Source organism: Pseudorca crassidens, chromosome 15 (genome assembly GCF_039906515.1).
Source record: "Pseudorca crassidens isolate mPseCra1 chromosome 15, mPseCra1.hap1, whole genome shotgun sequence".
In the NCBI taxonomy this organism is placed as follows: Eukaryota; Metazoa; Chordata; class Mammalia; order Artiodactyla; family Delphinidae; genus Pseudorca; species Pseudorca crassidens.
In genome coordinates this window covers 21,721,199-21,739,200 of record NC_090310.1, presented here as the reverse complement: position 1 = coordinate 21,739,200, position 18,002 = coordinate 21,721,199, and the positions used below count along the sequence as shown (strand labels likewise).

Sequence of the window (18,002 nt, the reverse complement as noted above, 5' to 3'; positions counted from 1 at the left end):
CTCTTCCTCTGCTCCCTGCTTTTTGCTAAAGCAGAAGTGGCAAGGGTGAGACATTAGGAAGGTAGACTACTCGGTAATTGGGAATCAGAGAGCCATCTGAGCTAGAGAGGGCATGGGCCCCTCTGCTCAGGCAGTAGACATTGATCGGCTTCCCAAAACTGCAGAGGAGACTCAAGCCCCATACATATGCTCTAGTCGTCCTTATGGCCCTATTTAGGAGCTTCAAGTCCCATTTGGAAACCTTAAAGAACCAGCAGAGGGAAATGGAACAGAAGTGTTTCCTAAAGAAAATGTTTCCTAAAGCCAGTAGAGGGCACTCACATCAGGTGATCTGAAGGTGACTCAACTGAGAGCTGGAAGAAGCTTTAGACTGTGCTTTTTATTTATTTATTTATTTTTGTGGTACGCAGGCCTCTCCCTGCCGTGGCCTCTCCCATTGCGGAGCACAGGCTCCGGACGCTCCACTGCATGTGGGATCTTCCCGGACCGGGGCACGAACCCGCGTCCCCTGCATCGGCAGGCGGACTCCCAACCACTGCACCACCAGGGAAGCCTTAGACTGTGCTTCTTAAACGTTAATGTGCATGTGTACAAGGGTTTAAAAGGCAGATTCTGAGTCTGTAGGTCTGGAGCAGGACCTGAGCTTCTACATGGCTCACCAGCTCCTGGCGAAGCTGTTACTGAACTAGTTTTGTTTGCCCGACCAGCGCTGAGACGCTGAGGTTTACAGCAGAGAAAGGGTTTATTCACAAGGCAGCCAAGCGAGGGGACAGGAGAATAGGTCTCAGGTTCTGCCTCCTCAAAGGCAAGAGGCTTGGGATATTTGTGGGTGGAGAGTATAGGGTGATCGAAGGTCCAGGGGAAGGTGATTGGAGTCAGGAAAAAGGTGAGGTAATCAGTGATCTGCACAAGCATATCTGAGTTACATGCTTCTTCATGGGACAAATGCTTAGAAAATGGTGGCAGTAGCGTGATCTGAGGGTGGAGTTTTTGGCCCTCTGACGTCAAAAAGTCACCCATGAGACACTTGTGCAGGCCCAGCTGAATGGTTGGTGGTCTCAACTGGTTTGAACTGGGTAAGACTAGCTCCATGTTCCTTAAAAACAACTTAAGCAAACATTACTCTCAGAGGTGTTTTCTATAAGGGGCTGTTAAAGGAGTCTTGATATAGTCCAAGTTACATGAAGTTTGGAGGGTATGCAATTCGCAAAAGAAAGTAAGCTTGGTCAGTGAAGGCAGTTTAAAGGATATTACTTATTAAGCACCTTGTAGTCTAAGGGAATCTAACTGATGACTGCCCTCGGTTTCAAGGCCCACCACTGATCACACCCTGAGTGGCAAGGTAATAGATGCCCTCTCCAGTCTTCTCCTTCTACAGCTGGTACACCTGAGGCCCAGGGAGGAAGTGCACACTGTAAGTCTGCAGTGCCAGGGATAGAACCCATGTCTCCTGCATCCAATTCTTGCTTTATGACATCTTCCCTGCTCCTTTGACCCTGGAACAGAATTAAGGCAGGAGGATTCATCTCTAAGTAAGGGTGAGAAGTAAGTGACTATACTGTTTGCTTTGAATCAAGCTTCTTTGCATTGCATTTTTGGTCAAATCACTTCCCTCACAGAAGTATCAGTGGGAGTTCAAAGATGAACAGAATCAGACTCTGGACCTCTTTTTTTTTTTTTTTTTTTGCGGTACGCGGGCCTCTCACCGTTGTGGCCTCTCCCGTTGCAGAGCACAGGCTCCGGACGCACAGGCTCAGCGGCCATGGCTCACGGGCCCAGCCGCTCCACGGCATGTGGGATCTTCCCAGACCGGGGCACCAGGGAAGCCCAGACTCTGGACCTCTTGAGCCTTGAGGGAGCCAAAGCAAAATAAATCTGTTAACAAAAGATTTTCTTATTTTTTTGGTTTATACAAATGTGGCTGTTAACCCAAAGAAAAGCTTACATATAACTTGGTGTGTTCTTATAGATGCAAATTATAGTCATAAACTTTATTCTAAAAATAAGGGTTCTTTAAGCCTGAATGATTTGGAATGCTTTTACCTACAGGAAACAAAGTGCCTCCCTTAAAAAAATAAGAACTCTTAGCATCTCACTAAACATGAAATCCAGATACAAGTGGTTCTAGGGTTGATTTAGGAAACACAGTGACGTAATCAGGGACCTAGGCTTTCTGCGTCATTACTCCACCATTCTCAGAGAGCATCTTTAGATTTGTTTCCTCACGGTCACAAGAAAGCTGGCACAGCTCAAGGAATCACGATTCACACAACCACAGCCAAAGGCAGGGAGAAAAGGGGCTAGCCTTATATACCTTTTTTTCGAAATGAGGAAAAAGACAGAAGCCCCCTCCCAGTTTCTCCCTTAAATCTCATTGAACAGAACAGTATCATGTACCTACCACTACATAAATACCTGCAAGGGGAATTGAGGCTTTATCTTGATTATTTAGCCCAATCAGGATACTAGGGACATGCTATGTCATTCCTGAACAAAGTCAAGTGTCGACTGAAAACAAATGCTCAAGCCAGAAGTTGAGAATTATGTTTTATTCAAGGACATTACTGAGGACTTTAGCTCAGAAACAGCCTTTCAGATAGCTCTGAGGAACTGTTGCAAAGAGCTAAGGGAGGAATCTGGACGTATAGGAGATTTGCTGAAAACAAACAAACGTGGTGGTCAAACATCAAAATATTGCTAATCACAAGAAACAGACATCTCGAGTTAATGATTTTAGTGCTTTTCTGTGTATGTGTAGATGCAAGAGTCTGGGCTCTTTGAAATTACTCCTTTGATATGCGTCTTAACTATCCAGGGCCAGTATCTTGTTTTTTTCCATCCTGAATTCCCCTCAGGGCGCACCTTGGGGGCAGCTGCAGTGGCTGAGGGCTTGATGGCAGGCAACATTCTTTGTCCACACAGCCTTTGCGTTTGTCTAGCGCAGTGATTCTTATCCAGGGTACATGTCAGAATTGTCTGAGGAGCTTGTGTTCAGTTTCCTCTCCCTGCTGTAACAAATTACCACAAGCTTAGTGGCTTAAAAATAACACAGATTTACTGTCCTACAAATCTGGAGGTCTCTTACAGTTTCACTGGGCTGACGTCAAGGTGTCAGTGGGGCTGCTTCCTTCTGGAGGCTCTGGGGGAATTGTTTGCTTGACTTTTTCAGCTTCTTGTGTCCGCCCGTGTTCCTTGGCTGGAGCCCTTTCCTCCATCTTCAAAGTGCATCAGTCTCTATCTCCATCATCATATCGCCTTCTCCTCTCTGTAGGTGAATCTCATTCTGTCTCCCTTGTATAAGGATGCTTGTGATTACATTCAGGTCCACCTGGATAATCCAGATAATTTCTCGGTCCAAGATCCTTAGATTTATCATGTGTGCAAAGTCCCTTTTGCCATGAAAGGTAACAGTCACAGGTTCCTGGGATGAGGACATAGATATTTGGGGGCCATTATTCAGCCTCCCACAGAGCCTAAACATGCTTAGACCCCACTCCTCAAAGATTCTAGTTCAGTAGGTGACGTCAGGGCATCTATATTTTACAAAATATGTGCGTGATCAAGAACCTCTCATCTGTCACAGAATTTTATTCAACCTTCAGTTATTGTTTATAGTATTATGAGGTTTTATCTAGGTGGCTCCAATGCAAATACACTAATACGTTGACTATTTCATTGAACCCTTGCATGCTTCCAAAATAGGTTTTATTCACATTTTCCAGATGTGGAAATAGGCTTGGAAATTGTTCCATCTGCCCCAGGTCACACAGTAAGGAAGACAGATCCAGAACCCAAGCCCAGCTCTTGTTCTAAAGCTGTACACGTTCCATAAAACAGCTTGAAGCAGCAGAACAGGGCAGGGAAGAGAAGTTCAGCATTAAAGGGGGCTTCCCAAGGCACACAAGTCTGCTCCCAGCCCCTGTAAACTGCACCAACAGAACTGTCCAGTAGAATATTAGAATCCCAAATGCCTTTCGTCTACCTCCTGCCACCTGAGTTACAATTACCGCCCATCCCTACCTGGTGAGGGAGATTGCAAACACAGGTTTGGATGAAGGAGCAGCTTCTTGGGATTTGAGCTCCCTCTCTGCCCACACAGCTCCTCTCCGCTTATTAGGCTGCCTCCCCCCATGTACAGTAGGATAGATACCTTCAGAAGATGAGAACACGACTTTAAACAACTGCTCATTATATTTGTCCTAGGATACCATGGCAACTAGTGTTCATTCCAGCAGCTGCTCCACAGCCAGCTTGGCTTTCCTCTCTCAAATTTCTGCCTCGACATTTGCAAACGCATCAGAACCAACCTGCCATGCGGCAGCCTTGGGGCCCAAGTCACTCTGATCCTGGCTTGTGATACACAAACAGACCAGACTGGGGATGAGAGGCTCCACCTCTATAACCAAGATGCTCTGATACCTTAGACAAGCTTGCTAGGGCTCAAGCTGCTCATCTGTAACATGTGCATTTCTAGCAAAGTGTTTTTCAACTTGTGGGTAATGACTCATTAGAGGGTATATTAGTTTTCTGTTTCCACCGTAACAAATTAATACAAGCTAAATGGTTTGAAACAAGTTATTTTATATCTCTGGAATTCACAAGTCCAAAATGGGGCAGCAGAGCTGTTTTTCTGGAGGCTCTAGGGGAGAATCCATTTCTTTGCCATTACCAGCTATTATAGGCTGCCCACATTCCTTGGCTTGTGGACAATATCACTCTGACTTCTGCTTCCACTGGGACATCTTTTCTGACTCTCCTATTTCATAGGGAGCCTTATAATTGGGCCCATTTGGATAATCTTCCCATGTCAAGACCTTTAACCACATCTGCAAAGTCCATTTGGGGCCATGACTAGGTAACAGTATTCAGTTTTTGGTGATTAGGATGTGGCCACGTTGGGGGTGGTCATTATTCAGCCTACCACATGAGATCAGGGAGCCATGTAAGTGGCCAACAGTTTTTTAAATGCTGTTTTAAGAAGTGCATGCAGCAATGCAATATTTCTGATTCTAATATGTAACGCTAATATGACGTAGTCACAGAAAAAGTTTGAATCCAAGACCATTTGTTTTATCAGTGACAGATTAATGCCTTATTCTCTTATAAAGAAATGTCTAAAGAATAGCCTTGATGAGAACTTGAAATTTTGCCCCTTATTACTATAGGAAGACCAGACCTTTTATACAATATGAATGCAGCTGTTTCCTTCCCCATACCAGGGTTGAGTTTTACCATATAACTCTTAAAAGGATTTAGAATCAAAGGTTGTGTTGAAGAAAAGGCAGAAGGATTCATTATTAAAGACCTACAGTATCATGAGATGACCAAGTATATATAATATCCTTTCAAGGTTTTGAAAAACCCAGGAGTGTAACAACTCACAATTGAGGGATGAAGTCCAAACACTAAAGATGTTCATATTTCTGTTCACCTCCACCATGTACAGAGACTTAGAAGCTTTACAACTTTTTTCATAGCAAAAGTTCTTGTTTAGATCCAGACTTTTTCTATTGAAGTATACAAGTTAATGTCTATATTAGGTATCTTGAATGTGGTCTGTTAGAGCTACAGTGTGAGGCAGACTAGTCATTTTGACATAATTACAGCCTAGTTAAGATGGGGCAGCCTCAGGAAGAAGATGGAGCAGCCTCAGGAGGAGGTCATAATTGAGTGCTAGGTAGTGGGAAAGCAGCTCTCCAGGCTCAGCTAAGAGTCTCGTGTCCAGCTGTGTAGTCTTAATGAGACCAGGAATGTTGTAATTGCACTTAATGAAGCTAGAATCTTTTATTATTCCTTTCCCTCCCCCAGAGGAGATTGCTGGCCTTTAATTGGAATGGGAGTACACGGGAGAATAAATCCCTTAAGTTCTCAGGGAAAGTTTTCTACTTATTGGAAAGACTAATTTGAATTAGGAAATATTACTTAAGTATGATACTAGATTACTTCCTTGGGAATACCTGGCTTCCCTTCCTCTGTAGAGAAGGGAAGTTATGCCAAGGATTAGGGGTGACTTCTTGCCCTCCTCATCTTGTATATATGAATGGAGGGGGTAAAAGGCATTAAAGTCACCTAAATGCACCCCTAGAGGTGGGCTGTCACCAAGCCCCATTAGTGATTGAATTCTCTGGCACTGCCAGTTTTGGGGATGGAGTTCAGAAAAAGCTGAGTGACAGGAAGCACTTAAGTCAGAAATATCCGTATTCATGTCCACACAGAACAAGGCCTGCCCAGAGGATGGAAAGGTACTATATTCTCTAAAGAAGAATGATTGCAAGAAACAGTCCTTGAATTCCATCAAAATTTAATAAGAAAGAAGCAAGAGGCTTATGTTGACCACTTTGTTGGAATATCCAGTTAGTGACTTAGCATTATGGTTCTTTTCTTGTGCAGGTAGCTGATAAGGCTTAGAATTGCCACAATGCCTGCTAAGGCAACCACAGCAACCATAGTTGGAAAAGCAACGTATCCAGCAGTCTCATGCCCTTTAGAGTCCACAGCGTCTGGAAAGGAAGCAGACATTCAAGTCTTAAGATCATTGAAACGAAGTGTCAGTTGAAGCTGAAGTTTTACACATTAAAGCTCCCCAGAGAAGGAAGTGAAATGAAGCTTCAAAGAGCTCATTCGGGAAGCTTGCAACAGGGTATAGTCTTATCTCTCAAGCCAACCTCCTCCTCTCCCTTCTCCACTCCCACAGCTGTTCCCACTTCCTACTTGCTTTCACTCAGATCAGATGGGCTGACACCTGGAAAGGACCTTACAGTCCCAGCTCATTGTTTAACTTTCTGGCACTAACAGATATGATTAGTTGTCCCAAGTGCATGATTTCTTGCAGCTTATTAGCTAGGGATTTGAGAGCTTAATTTCAAGTTCTAGGCCTAAAATGAAGACTATCTGGGCTGAAGATATAAAATATTAACAGTAACATAATCCAGTAAAGACTTAAGTTTAATAGTAGCAAGCACATGTCTTCTGACCTATTAGCCCTATTTTTTTTTTTTTTTTCCAGAAACATAGTCTGAAGTTCTTGTATAGTAGGCCAAGATTTGAGGACCAAGGTTTGAGGATTCTAATGTGGCATTAGTGACAAAACTGGAATCCTTTAGTTACAGTGAGAGGTCTCTGTACAGATATAAGATGGCTTAAACAAGTAAAAAACGTTACAGAACAGTGGGTAGAGTATATGATTCCACTTGTGTTCAATGGGGATTTTTGGAAGGGCACACAAGAGACTTAACAGAACCTATTGCTGGGAAGAGACTCCTCCTCTTCTTGTCTAATCCGGAGCATGTGTTATCTATGCACAGTTAAATTTGACATAAAACCAAGAACTTGAGTCCAAGAAGTACCCAAGGCTTTAAGTCCATACCTCTGAGTGAAGAGCTGTCTGACAACAGGAGGATGGGACCTGGGAGACTCACTATCATTTTCTCTTCCTCAGTGGCTCCTGTGGCTGGAAACAGATAGTTTGACCTCTGGGATAATGAGTAGTGGTAAGAAGTGTGCTGAGGGATTACCTAGAGCAGCTCCGCATGGAGCCCCTGCTCTAGGTGGTTTTGCCTGCCTTCACAGGAGAGGGCACTCACCTTACTGTAAAAGCAGGATGAACTATCAAAGAACATCAGAAGACAAAGTTCAGAGTCTACCTAGACTCAGGAAGAGTGACTCAGGAAGAGTAACTTTAAAGTCTGCAGAGGATCAGGCTACAGCTCATGTGCAAAAAAAAACCTGTCCCTAGGACTGATGGAGAACCTGTGTATCTCAGACTCAGGTTTCTTGTGCTCTTGGGACTAGGTGAAGAACAAGGGCACTCGTTCTTAAATTCTGAAAGGTTGAGGCTTGTTGTAAACTCACATTAATGAGGACTTGAAATTTTTACCTCGCCTGCTTCTGGATGACACAAGGCAGGTCACAGAACACAGAGGGAAGTCAGGAGAGAGTTGATTGCAGATTGAGGCACTGCAGTGGAAGTAGACCTGGAGATGGAACAAGAGTTCAGTAAAACTGATGTCTCACATTCGACCTGTCCCAGGTGACTTGTTAATCACTTACCAAGTGAGAGAACGCTTGGGCCTCTGACACAAAGGCAAAGGTCTTCACGTCAAACCTCTGATAGTGATTAGGATAGGTCACAGAGGAGCCAACCGGATGGAAGGTGGTTCTGTGGTTGTCCAGGTTGTATTCACAGCTGGAAGGTACATTTCAGGGAGGGACATCAGCTGAATTCACCCCAGAGTCTAACTCAGCATTTGCTCAAATTCAGTCACACGTAACACCTTCTACCTGTACCTTTTTTTTTTTAAATATACCTCTGATTTGGCCTATCCAACAATATTCATGGAGTTATAAGTTGTTCATGCTAGTTTTTCTTCTACTATGTGTTAATACAATTTCAGTACCAATTTGTTTGCCAGATAAATTCATCAAGAATTATGTAACTCTTCAGATGACACTGGCTTAATTCTTATTAGTCTGGGTATCTTTTTTGTCCCAGGCAGTTAGTATATGTTGCTGAAAAAACAAGGTGGAGAACTCCTGCCATTTTATATCTTAGATGCTAGCAGAGTATAGAAGCTATAAATTAGTATGTTAGGTAGCATGTAAGTACTAACAAAAGAAGAGTTAGACCAGGGTAAGGGTGCAGGAGGGTCAGGGTAGGCTTCAAGGAGAAGTGGACACTCGAGCAAGCCTTGAATGGGGTGAAGGAATGAGCTGCATGAATGTGCTGGCTACCATGATCGTGGAGCAGGAGTGCACCTGGAGGATACAAGCTTAACAGATTACAGCAGATTCAAAGAAAGATAAGATGCAGTTCTATCTAGGTGCCAGCAGAGCCAAGAGGATAAACACCAACATACAAGTGGGTAGCCACAACTTCAGAGCACTGTGACATTCAGATCTAGAGTCAGATGGGCATTCATGTTCTACCATTTACTAACTATTACTTTGGGCTAGTTATTTAAGTAGCAAGTTTGGGTTTCTTTATGAAGTGAGGTGGCTAGTGTCTCTCATAGAGTGATGAGGTTCCAGTAATGCATCTGGAGCACATAGCACCATGTTTCGCCTATGGTAGGTATTCAGTAAATGGATAGGAACTAGAAATCTCTTCTCTCCAGATATTGGCATATTAAAGCCAGATTTCCTTGGGAAGGATCTTATACTTTTAGATTCAAGGGTAATAGGAAAGCATGAGTCACCTTATTTGACCAAGGACTGGTTGCTAAGAAACAAGAACAAAAATCAGGGCCTTTGACACAGTGCTCCTCTCAAGCCCAAGATCATTTTATTCTTTTTACTGGCAGTTTGATTAGCTGGGATACCTTATATGGAGAATACATACCCATCCACGACAATATTCCACTGAGGGAGAGAGGCTGGGTCCATGGTGGATGTTGCCCAGCAGTCATCTAAGACCAGCTTGATGTTGGGGTCAGTCCTGTTTATGACTCTCACTTCTAGGTAAATTGGTTGGCGGAGGTATCTCACCACAGGGTACTCCTTCTCCCCATATGGTTGCAGGTAGGAGTTATCTGAAATGGAGGAGAAGCCCCTCTGGTACTCAAGTAGTTGATGGTCACAACAGAAGCTTAAGCATCGCTACTACTCTAGTCTGGTGGCATCAAAGTTCATTTTAGGGAAGAGTTCCCTGAAAGTATTTAAGCAGATTTTTTAGGTTATAATGTCTCACCTGGGTAGGTTTGCAGGGTCAAAGCAAGTGGACCCGGCTTCACTGAGGCCATTGGAGGAGGAAGGCTTTCAACACTGGTATTTATTAGCATGTTACTGCTGCTGTAATAGCACCTCACCGTCATTCTGTAAGAGTGGGTGGGTGGAGTTGTTAAGAATTTTAGATTAAAAAACTGCTTGAGTTTAAGCTGGGGCTTAAAAAGTCAAGTAGCAATTGCGTTCACACCTGAACTCACTATCTCTGGAAACTGTGCTTGGAGGAAGATCTGCCCAGAAAGCATGGATTTCATTTTCATAGATGACTTTGTCATTCTTGAACTTAGAGTAAGGTTAGAGAAAGTGGTTAATTAGTTATCTCAAAAGTAAGTCTTAACCTCTTGCTATGGGCCAGTACTAACCTTATGTCTTGTTCCACATCCATTCAGGGGTATGTGAAACTGCACCAGCCCCCGAGATGGAGCTTTAAAGATTGGCTGGCAGGATGAGTCTCCCACCCTGAGGGTATCCAAGTTGAGAGCCGGTTTTGTTTGATGGCTGTAGACCTCAATGTCCATAAACCCATCCTGAGTACATAGCTCCCCTGAAACTAGATAGTGGTGAGAGTTAAAAAAAAAAAAAAAAATCTGTCTGCCATGTGACTATTGTCATCTACCAATTTGAAGTGTGATGGAAGTTTGAATTTTTATCAGGAGGCAACAGAATTTGTCTTAGGTCTTTGTTTGGGAAAATACCTTGATAAGCAGCTTGAGTTACGAGGGGAGACCCTTAAGGTGCCAAGACAAGAGTGAGGCTGCTCTGTATGAGCAGAAGGATTTTTCATCCAAAGGAAGAGGCAACAGGAGACGTGGGAAGAAGCACCAGGTGAGGTAAGAGACTCATGAGAAAAACCTGATGAGGCTTAAAGTGCCGTCCCTTGTGTCATAATGTCCCTTCTTTCAAGGCTCACAAATCTTGGTGGTTTAAGGGGAAGTTGAAGAAGCAACTGATTTGTCCCATTTGGCTTTGACCTGATACAGGTCAGTGAATAAAAGGAGCAAAGGGGCAGAAGCAATACTACACAAGAGGAAAGACCTACTTCCATATTCTTTGAGGGATTTTTCAGGAGTTTGGGGAAATACTTGTAGTCCCTGTAGTTTCAGGTTTGAAGCAATCTTGATTTAGATGGTAGGCTTAGGCTCCTAACATGAAGTATATCCAGGTTACTTAAAAACATGAAACAGTTGTGAAACCTACCTGTATGTGTATCTTAGAAGTGTTATCTTTCTTAGATCCCTATCACAGCAGCTTAGACTGACATTTCTGGGCTGACCAGCCTTTCATTTCCTCAAAGTATAAGCAATGCAGAGTCTGAACTTCTATACACTTTCCCACATGCAAGAGCTAAGAGAGAAAGAATGTAGGAAACCGTTTAAGAAAAATGGTCTTTACCGATGGAAACTGCTGACTCACAGAGACACTCCGGATAAATCACCATGGATACCATCTCCAGCTGAATGTAAAAGGTCAGCTTGAGTGACGACAAGTAGAACTGATAGGGTAGGCATTTTTCAGAGAACTGAAATGAAAGAATGCCATTTAGCAACCACAGCCTGTTGGGACCCAGAGCAGTCAAAGGAGGGAGGAAGGAAGTACACTGAAACCTTCAAGGCACACTCCAGACTTAATATGGTTTCCCTTTAAGCCAGAACAAGAGACCCTATCACTTCTCCAGATCAGGATCCTTCCCTAGGAAGGAAATTTCTTTCTTTAAGCTCATGCCCTCCAGTACCCAGTACTGTATGCTCTTTGTACTAGACACTGGAATTTGATCTGTTAATTCAACCTCTAAAGAACTGCCAATCCAGGAGTTATAAAATGTTATTGCAAAGCACACACCAACATAAAATTATTCTTTGTTGTCCCTGGCAATTGCCTCAGTCAAGACTGGCCTCAGTGAGGACAGCTGGGGACACTTGTTTGGCTCAAGCTGTCCTGTTTCAATAGGGCATGAGAGGTTCATCATCAGAAGCTTGATAGCAGTTTGTTCTATTCAGTGAACTAAGAAACTTAGGAAAACTTCCATTGCAGTTAAAGAGGCTTGGTGTTTGAGAGTAAATTTCAGTTACTTGAGAATTCACTTATGCAAGGTGTTCAAATGAGGCCTTCCAAATTTTGAATTTTTTACACCAGCAATTAGAATTTATGGACAAGTCAGCAGCTGTATCAGGGTAGCCTAAAACGCTATGCTTCAAGTCAGGCTTCCATAAAGCTCAGTGACTGACAATGGAACGTACTTTTGTTTTGAGGAGAGTTTTGCTGAAATGCAACCTCAAGCCATTTGTTGTTTCCACATCAACCCCACTGTTGTTCAGCTGGCTCATAGCAATGTTCCTATTTTCAAAGCTCATGGATTTTAACTTCCCAGGAAACTCTGGTATGGTGAGAGTCATGTGTGTGGCATTACAAGTCACAGGATCTAGAAGGAATGACAGAACGATCAGTTTTCATTAAGCCCCTAGAACGTCTTCCACAACTGGAGTTGTCCCTTCCTAGGCACTTACCTGACACACAAATGAGTCGTGATGATAAGACGATTGTCTGCCCAGGAGATACATGCGTAAGCTTCAGAGGCACCATGTAGAGGTGGCTGTTACCTTGCTGAGGAGAGGCATTTTCAAAGACATTGGTTTACCTGAATTACTTGAATTTCTAACCAATGCTGGAATAGTCAGGGCAAACATACTCAACTATTGGGCACTGTCTTGGCCCAAGTAGAGTTCAGGCATTTTGTCCCAATTGTTCTGCAGGTGCTCTAGTTTTAAAATCTTGTACTTCATAACATCTGGCAAAGTAGTGTCTACTGATATGACCTGTAGCTGATCATTTCTAAGCAGATATGAGCTCTTGTTTTATGACTATCTTATGGTATCAGCATTCAGAGAGAATGTTTAAGATTCAGCATATGCTCAGTGTATAACAGGACTGTTAACGTGGCTGACATTTGAGCACATAGGTGCCAAGCCCTGTTCTGAGTATTTTGGCACATTAACTGATTTAATGTAGTGTCATGATTGTTGGTCCCCAAAGTGCCGGTACCTACTGTAAACACAGTACAGGGCAACGATAAAACAGAACACCTTAATTCGTAAAAGAATTTCGTAGTACCCTAGCTCCATATTATGTAGTTAATTTAGATCTATGGAGGAAGAGGGAGAACAGATTGAAGTCAGGACCATATCTCTTTTGTTCACCATTGTATGTCTCCATTTTATCTTTAGTACTTAGTACAGTGCTTGGCACAGGGTAAGCATTAAGATACCTGTTGAATGAGTTGTATTCTCAATTGAGGACATGGTTGAGATCATGCTTGGATTTAGAAATATTGGTTTGTGCCTGGATCGTGGTACAAAAAGATTCACACCTACCGAGTAGTGAGTCACTCCAGTGGCGTGGAATGACACTTGGACGCTTATCTTCTGGTTGTCAATCAGGAGATTATACCCTTGGGTCATAGCCTCCTGAAGGGTCAGAGTTTGGGCTCTTTCGCCGTCACCAACTGCAAAGGTCCATCCCATCTGAGGTTTGGGATCCTAAAGTCAGAAGTTTCATTTAGAGGGCTGGTGCTCACCTTCACCCCAAGACTATTGTCTATTTCATATTTTAACCAGGATGGAAGTTATGTCACCTTTAATATAGAACTAAAGGTTACTTAGGCTTGTAATTTAAAAAATAACTTTCATACCCCACTTTCATCAGCCATGCCAGGAAAAAAGTGAAAGGTAAACTGGAAGAAAAAAAAAAAGATGATGTGAGGCGTTGATTTGGAGATTTCTGAAATCATGTTACCTGAGAGGATGTGGAAAACACCCAGAGCAACTGCTGTGCGATTCTGACACCACAACGCCTAGTTGTGGGATGAAGTAGAAGCACAGGCAGTCATGAATCCTAGCAGTGCCCTTAGATACCATTTCCTCTTTGAGCTTTTGATACCAAAAGGCAATTGGAAGATCTAAGCTCCCTTTCAGTTGTAAGCTGAGATACTAAGTCCTTAAATGTACAGCTTTTTACTCTGTGCATAGAAATCAAATACTCTGTCAAGCTGCAGTTCCGTCACTGTTAATGAAGTGTGATTATTTTTGTCCACTGTTGATGTTCGCTGTTAGACTATAAAGTCCACGAGTATGTGATTGGTCTCTTTTGCTCATTTGCTATATCCTAGTATCTAGCGTAGGGCCTGGCCCATGATAAGTATCCAGTTTGTCAAGCTACCAACTGAATTCTTTTTATGGCTAGACATGATGTGCTGAGTGCTGTATCTGCCTTCTCAGTCAATTCTTAAAGCCATCCTATGAGGTATTGCTGTCCCCCACTTCAGACTTAGAAACAAAGTCTCAGTGTGGTTAAGAAATCAATCCAAAGCTACACAGCAAGTCAGTAGTAAAATACAGATTGCAGTCCTGATCTTGTTCTGAAGCCCAGCTCTGTCTAGACCACATTTCCCCCGCAGTAGCTGGGTGAGAAGCAGTCAGCCTGCTTCACTCACAGACATGAAATCCTTCAAGCAGACTGTGGATCCCAAATGCTGCTCGTGGCTTTCTGCTTGCATAACTGGACAGCTGATGTCATACATGAGAGCCTCTTGTCTTAAGGCAGCATTGTCGTCCATGAGTTTGATGGTCATCTGATGCTGGCCAAGCTGTATGAAAACGGCATAGTAAGGACAGTGTGCTAGTACCTCAGTGGGAAAGGGGATTGCAGAGTATCATCTGACCCAGCTGATTGGTAAAACCCTTAATGTTGGCAAAACCCTTAAATTATCAGTACCACGGGTTCTAGAAGGTCCCTCATTCCTGTACCAGGAGATGCTATAGCCTCTTTAGATATCCCAGGAAAGACTCATACATCGGCAGAGAATAATAGTTCCTTGAGTTTCAGGGCTCAGAGTCCAGTTTTTATTTTCTTTTTACATTCACCCTATATCTGAATATCAAGGTCCTGTTTGGTTTGGGGCCTGAACCAAGATATTCAAATACACTTATTGAGCACCTATGTAGCAGCCATTGTGCTGGGTGCTGGATGGAGCCATCTTTGCCATTTCCCCTGGCCCAAGGAACTCACAGTCTAAAGCAGGAGTCAGCCAACAATTTTCTGTTAAGTGTTAGTAAATATATAGACCTTGTAGGCCACATATGAGTGCTAACATGTTTTAAAAACTCTTGATAAAACAGAAAACATTCTTAGCTTGAGGACCATCCCACACACAGATCATGGGCTAGATGTGGCCACCCACAGGTGATACTCTGTAGGCCTCTGGTCTAAAGGAATGCAACCCTAAGCTCCCTAAAGTTGGGAAAGGCCATTTCAGAAGGGAAAGTGTTAATTACCGGAGATCTTCACTATAGAATCAGATGAAGTAGACGGTTAAACTTGCAGACTTCTAGGATGCCCCCCAGACCTATTAAGTCATCAACTAAATGAACTAATTCTGTACTTTCCAAGTTCCCTAAGTGATTGTTTGCACACTCAAACTTGGAAACGACTTAGGTTGCTTTTACTGCTCCTAATAACCCTGATTGGGCAATACTATTGCTTAACAGTAGAAAATCCTATTGTTCAGCTTCTGCTGGCCTTCCAACACATGTTTTTACAGCCTAGAGGTACCAGCACTCTATTTGCCAGCCCCAAAATAGCCTCCCCTTTTCCATGGGGGTTAGAGATCAAAATAGCTCATGTTTGATCATTTGTTGTGTCTAGATGCTATGCCAAGTCCTTCATCTGTATTATGTCGTTAATCTTTAGACACCATATGGAGAGATATCATAATGCATTTTCCAATGGGCAAGTAGAGGCTTAGAAAGAGTAGCTAACTTACCCCAAATCACATCTAGATAGTGGCAGAGCCAGAAATCAAGCCCAAATCCTCAACTCCAGGGTCTCTTAACCTCAGCGTTGGCATTTGGGTTCTAACATGTCTGTTACCGAGGGCTCCTCTGGGCAGTGGAGGCTATTTAGCAGTATCCTTGGCTTGTACCCACTAGACGGCCAGTAGCTGCCCTTTCCCACCCCACCCCTCAACCACCTGTGATAACCAGAACTGTCTCCAAACATTGCAGGATGTTCTCCGGGATGACAAAAGAAATCACCCTGATTGAGAACTACTGCTTTACTCCAAAGCCTTAACTCCTAGATTACTACTTCCCAAATCACTCCTCAAACAATTACTTACTACTCTTTTGGTACAGGTTTCATATGGGGCCTTCAGGGTGAGCTTTTCTGGGTCCAGAACATAAGTGCAGTTCAGCATTTCAAGACCAAGGGGATCTACAGAAGCAAGAGCAATTTAGACAGGAGATGGCCAAGAAGTACATTTCAGCGACGTTGAGTCAACCAGAGGTACATAGCCAAGACTGCCAATCCATTTCTAAGGTACTTCAATCACTTCACCTTTTATTTTCCCACCTGAGTGATATAACCCAAGCTCTGGGAAATGCTGTGATTTGAAGATAGATGTTTCCTAGGGGATTCTGAGATAAGACAGATTTCCAAAGAAAGACAGGGTCTTCCACTCTCGGAGGCATCATGCAATTCAGGGCCCCTGTGTCATCATGGGTTTTGGGTGCCAGTTGCTCCAGGGTTTGTGTGCTCTGCTCACCAGGAAATGGAGATGGCCTTGAGCCAAGGGCTTCTATTAAGTAAGACTAAGATGAGATAATACACATTACTTACCCACCACAGATGCGTGCTGTATCTTGTTGGCAAGAATGCTTGGAAACGCCACTATCATTGTATTTTCATAGCAAGTGACAGTACCTGAAGAGCAAAGGAAACACATGGGGCATCTTTGAACACAAGAGGCATGATTCCTACAGAAGTGTATTGAGGGAACTCTCCTCTCCAACAGACAACAGGGAAGATGCCAGTTGGGAGAGGCAAAGCTTGCCTACCACCCTTGAGGAAATTACAGATTGGTGGGAAAGATATAACTACAATGCAAGATACCAAGAACTGTAGGGAAGGTATCAATTTGGTGCCTAGGGCTTTCTGAAGTACTCCAGGATAAGCCTGGATTTGGGTTAACACGCATGCATGCAGGTACCAGGCTGGAACCCTGATGGAGATGGGGATGGTAGGTCTGTGAAGAACTGGAGAAAAGTTTTGTCTAAGATTTTTCAATCTGAAGTTTAAAAAATGCCCTAAGTAAGCCCAAGGACACACTTTTTAAAGACAAACCAATCTGCCTATAACCTGACACTGTGCACCCTCTGGCTCAGATGAAAATTTTGAAAAACTCATTACAAGTGGAACGGCTCTGATTTTGTCTGTTATGTTGACGCTTTCCTTAAGCGTGAGCATGTGTTTGAAGACGACTGCTCCCAAAGATGGGGGCTTAGTGTGTGGTGTGCTACTCTTTGGATGCCGTAAAGCTTGAGGCAGTGAGGGAATAGAAGGTAGTACAGGTGTTTTTGCACACTCCTCCATTTAGCTGGTAGAGCAAGCTCTAGGTAAGCAAGGGAAAAACTGTAGTGACTTGATCAAGCTTATAAAGGGAAGGAGTGGAGATTGTCTAACCTATGTTTGTGTTTCCTCGCCATCTAGGCACCCTAGGTGCAATCTGTTCGAGAGATGCTTAAGAGCACTTCCCTCACCCAAGAGACCTACCTGGGAAGGCAGGATCCACCAACTGATGAACACGTATTGAGTTCACCGAAGTCAAAAGGGCGAAGAATAGAGGAAATGACCTGTAGGTGCTGGAGGGCATGGGGGAGAGAGTTAAAGAGGGACGAACTTCAGCAGACACGGACATTATGTCCTCTCCCTTCTGCCCCCAGTTACCTCCAGTCTGTACTGAACCAGCTTGAGGGTCTCCCACTGTCTCCTCTCTGCCTGTACGCCATGACCGAAGACACCACCAAATCAGCCAGGCAGAGGGGTGTGCTGCTCTGTGCTTTTATAGCAGGAAGCAGGCCATGATCCCGCCCTCTCCCCACTGGAGACACCTGAATCTTCTCCAGCCCTCCCAGCTGAGAGGAGGGGACTTGGGAAGGGAGAGCCTTTCTGGAAGGCCTGAAATAAGTGGAGTTCTGCGCTTTCTGACACTTGCCTTGCTGTTCCACCAGCTGCTCTGCGGGCCAGCCATGAAACCAGAGTTCCCTGAAACTGGCTCCAGGTGAATGAATTGGTGCTTTTTTTCTGTAACACTGGGAAAAATTAGGATCTTTTGGACAAAATCTTTACAGCTCAAATGCACAGTGAAAGAATGTGGTGGGATTTTTTTGAGGAAAGAACGTCTCTTATTCACGCTATCTTTAAGTAAACCTTTCCTTTAAGTTACTCCTGGT

General features: G+C 43.6%; 2 protein-coding genes across 5 annotated transcripts in view; one reads left to right on the top strand and one right to left on the bottom strand.

Moving 5' to 3' along the window:
- LDAF1 (lipid droplet assembly factor 1) overlaps positions 1 to 17,994 on the top strand; it is a 38,054-nt gene extending 20,060 nt beyond the window's left edge. For 3 of the 4 annotated variants that reach the window (XM_067706479.1, XM_067706480.1, XM_067706483.1), the window contains exon 5: positions 17,260 to 17,994. In XM_067706479.1, coding sequence (XP_067562580.1) covers positions 17,260 to 17,362 — 103 coding nt within the window. In that variant the 3' untranslated portion in view covers positions 17,363 to 17,994. Of the gene's footprint in view, positions 1 to 15,905; positions 16,090 to 17,259 lie in introns of all 4 variants that reach the window. The other variant, XR_010934927.1, reaches the window with a different exon arrangement.
- On the bottom strand, positions 6,296 to 17,558 carry ZP2 (zona pellucida glycoprotein 2). Its single transcript, XM_067706484.1, has 18 exons — positions 17,497 to 17,558; positions 17,323 to 17,402; positions 16,390 to 16,473; positions 15,890 to 15,984; positions 14,207 to 14,359; positions 13,406 to 13,447; positions 13,089 to 13,253; positions 12,225 to 12,321; positions 11,958 to 12,139; positions 11,113 to 11,239; positions 10,083 to 10,270; positions 9,911 to 10,002; positions 9,686 to 9,810; positions 9,338 to 9,527; positions 8,050 to 8,185; positions 7,877 to 7,973; positions 7,367 to 7,450; positions 6,296 to 6,500 (listed from the first exon to the last, which is right to left on the bottom strand). Exons 1-18 carry the CDS (start codon positions 17,556 to 17,558, stop codon positions 6,355 to 6,357), a joined length of 2,145 nt encoding a protein of 714 aa, XP_067562585.1. The 3' UTR covers positions 6,296 to 6,354.
- Positions 17,995 to 18,002: the final 8 nt, after the last annotated feature.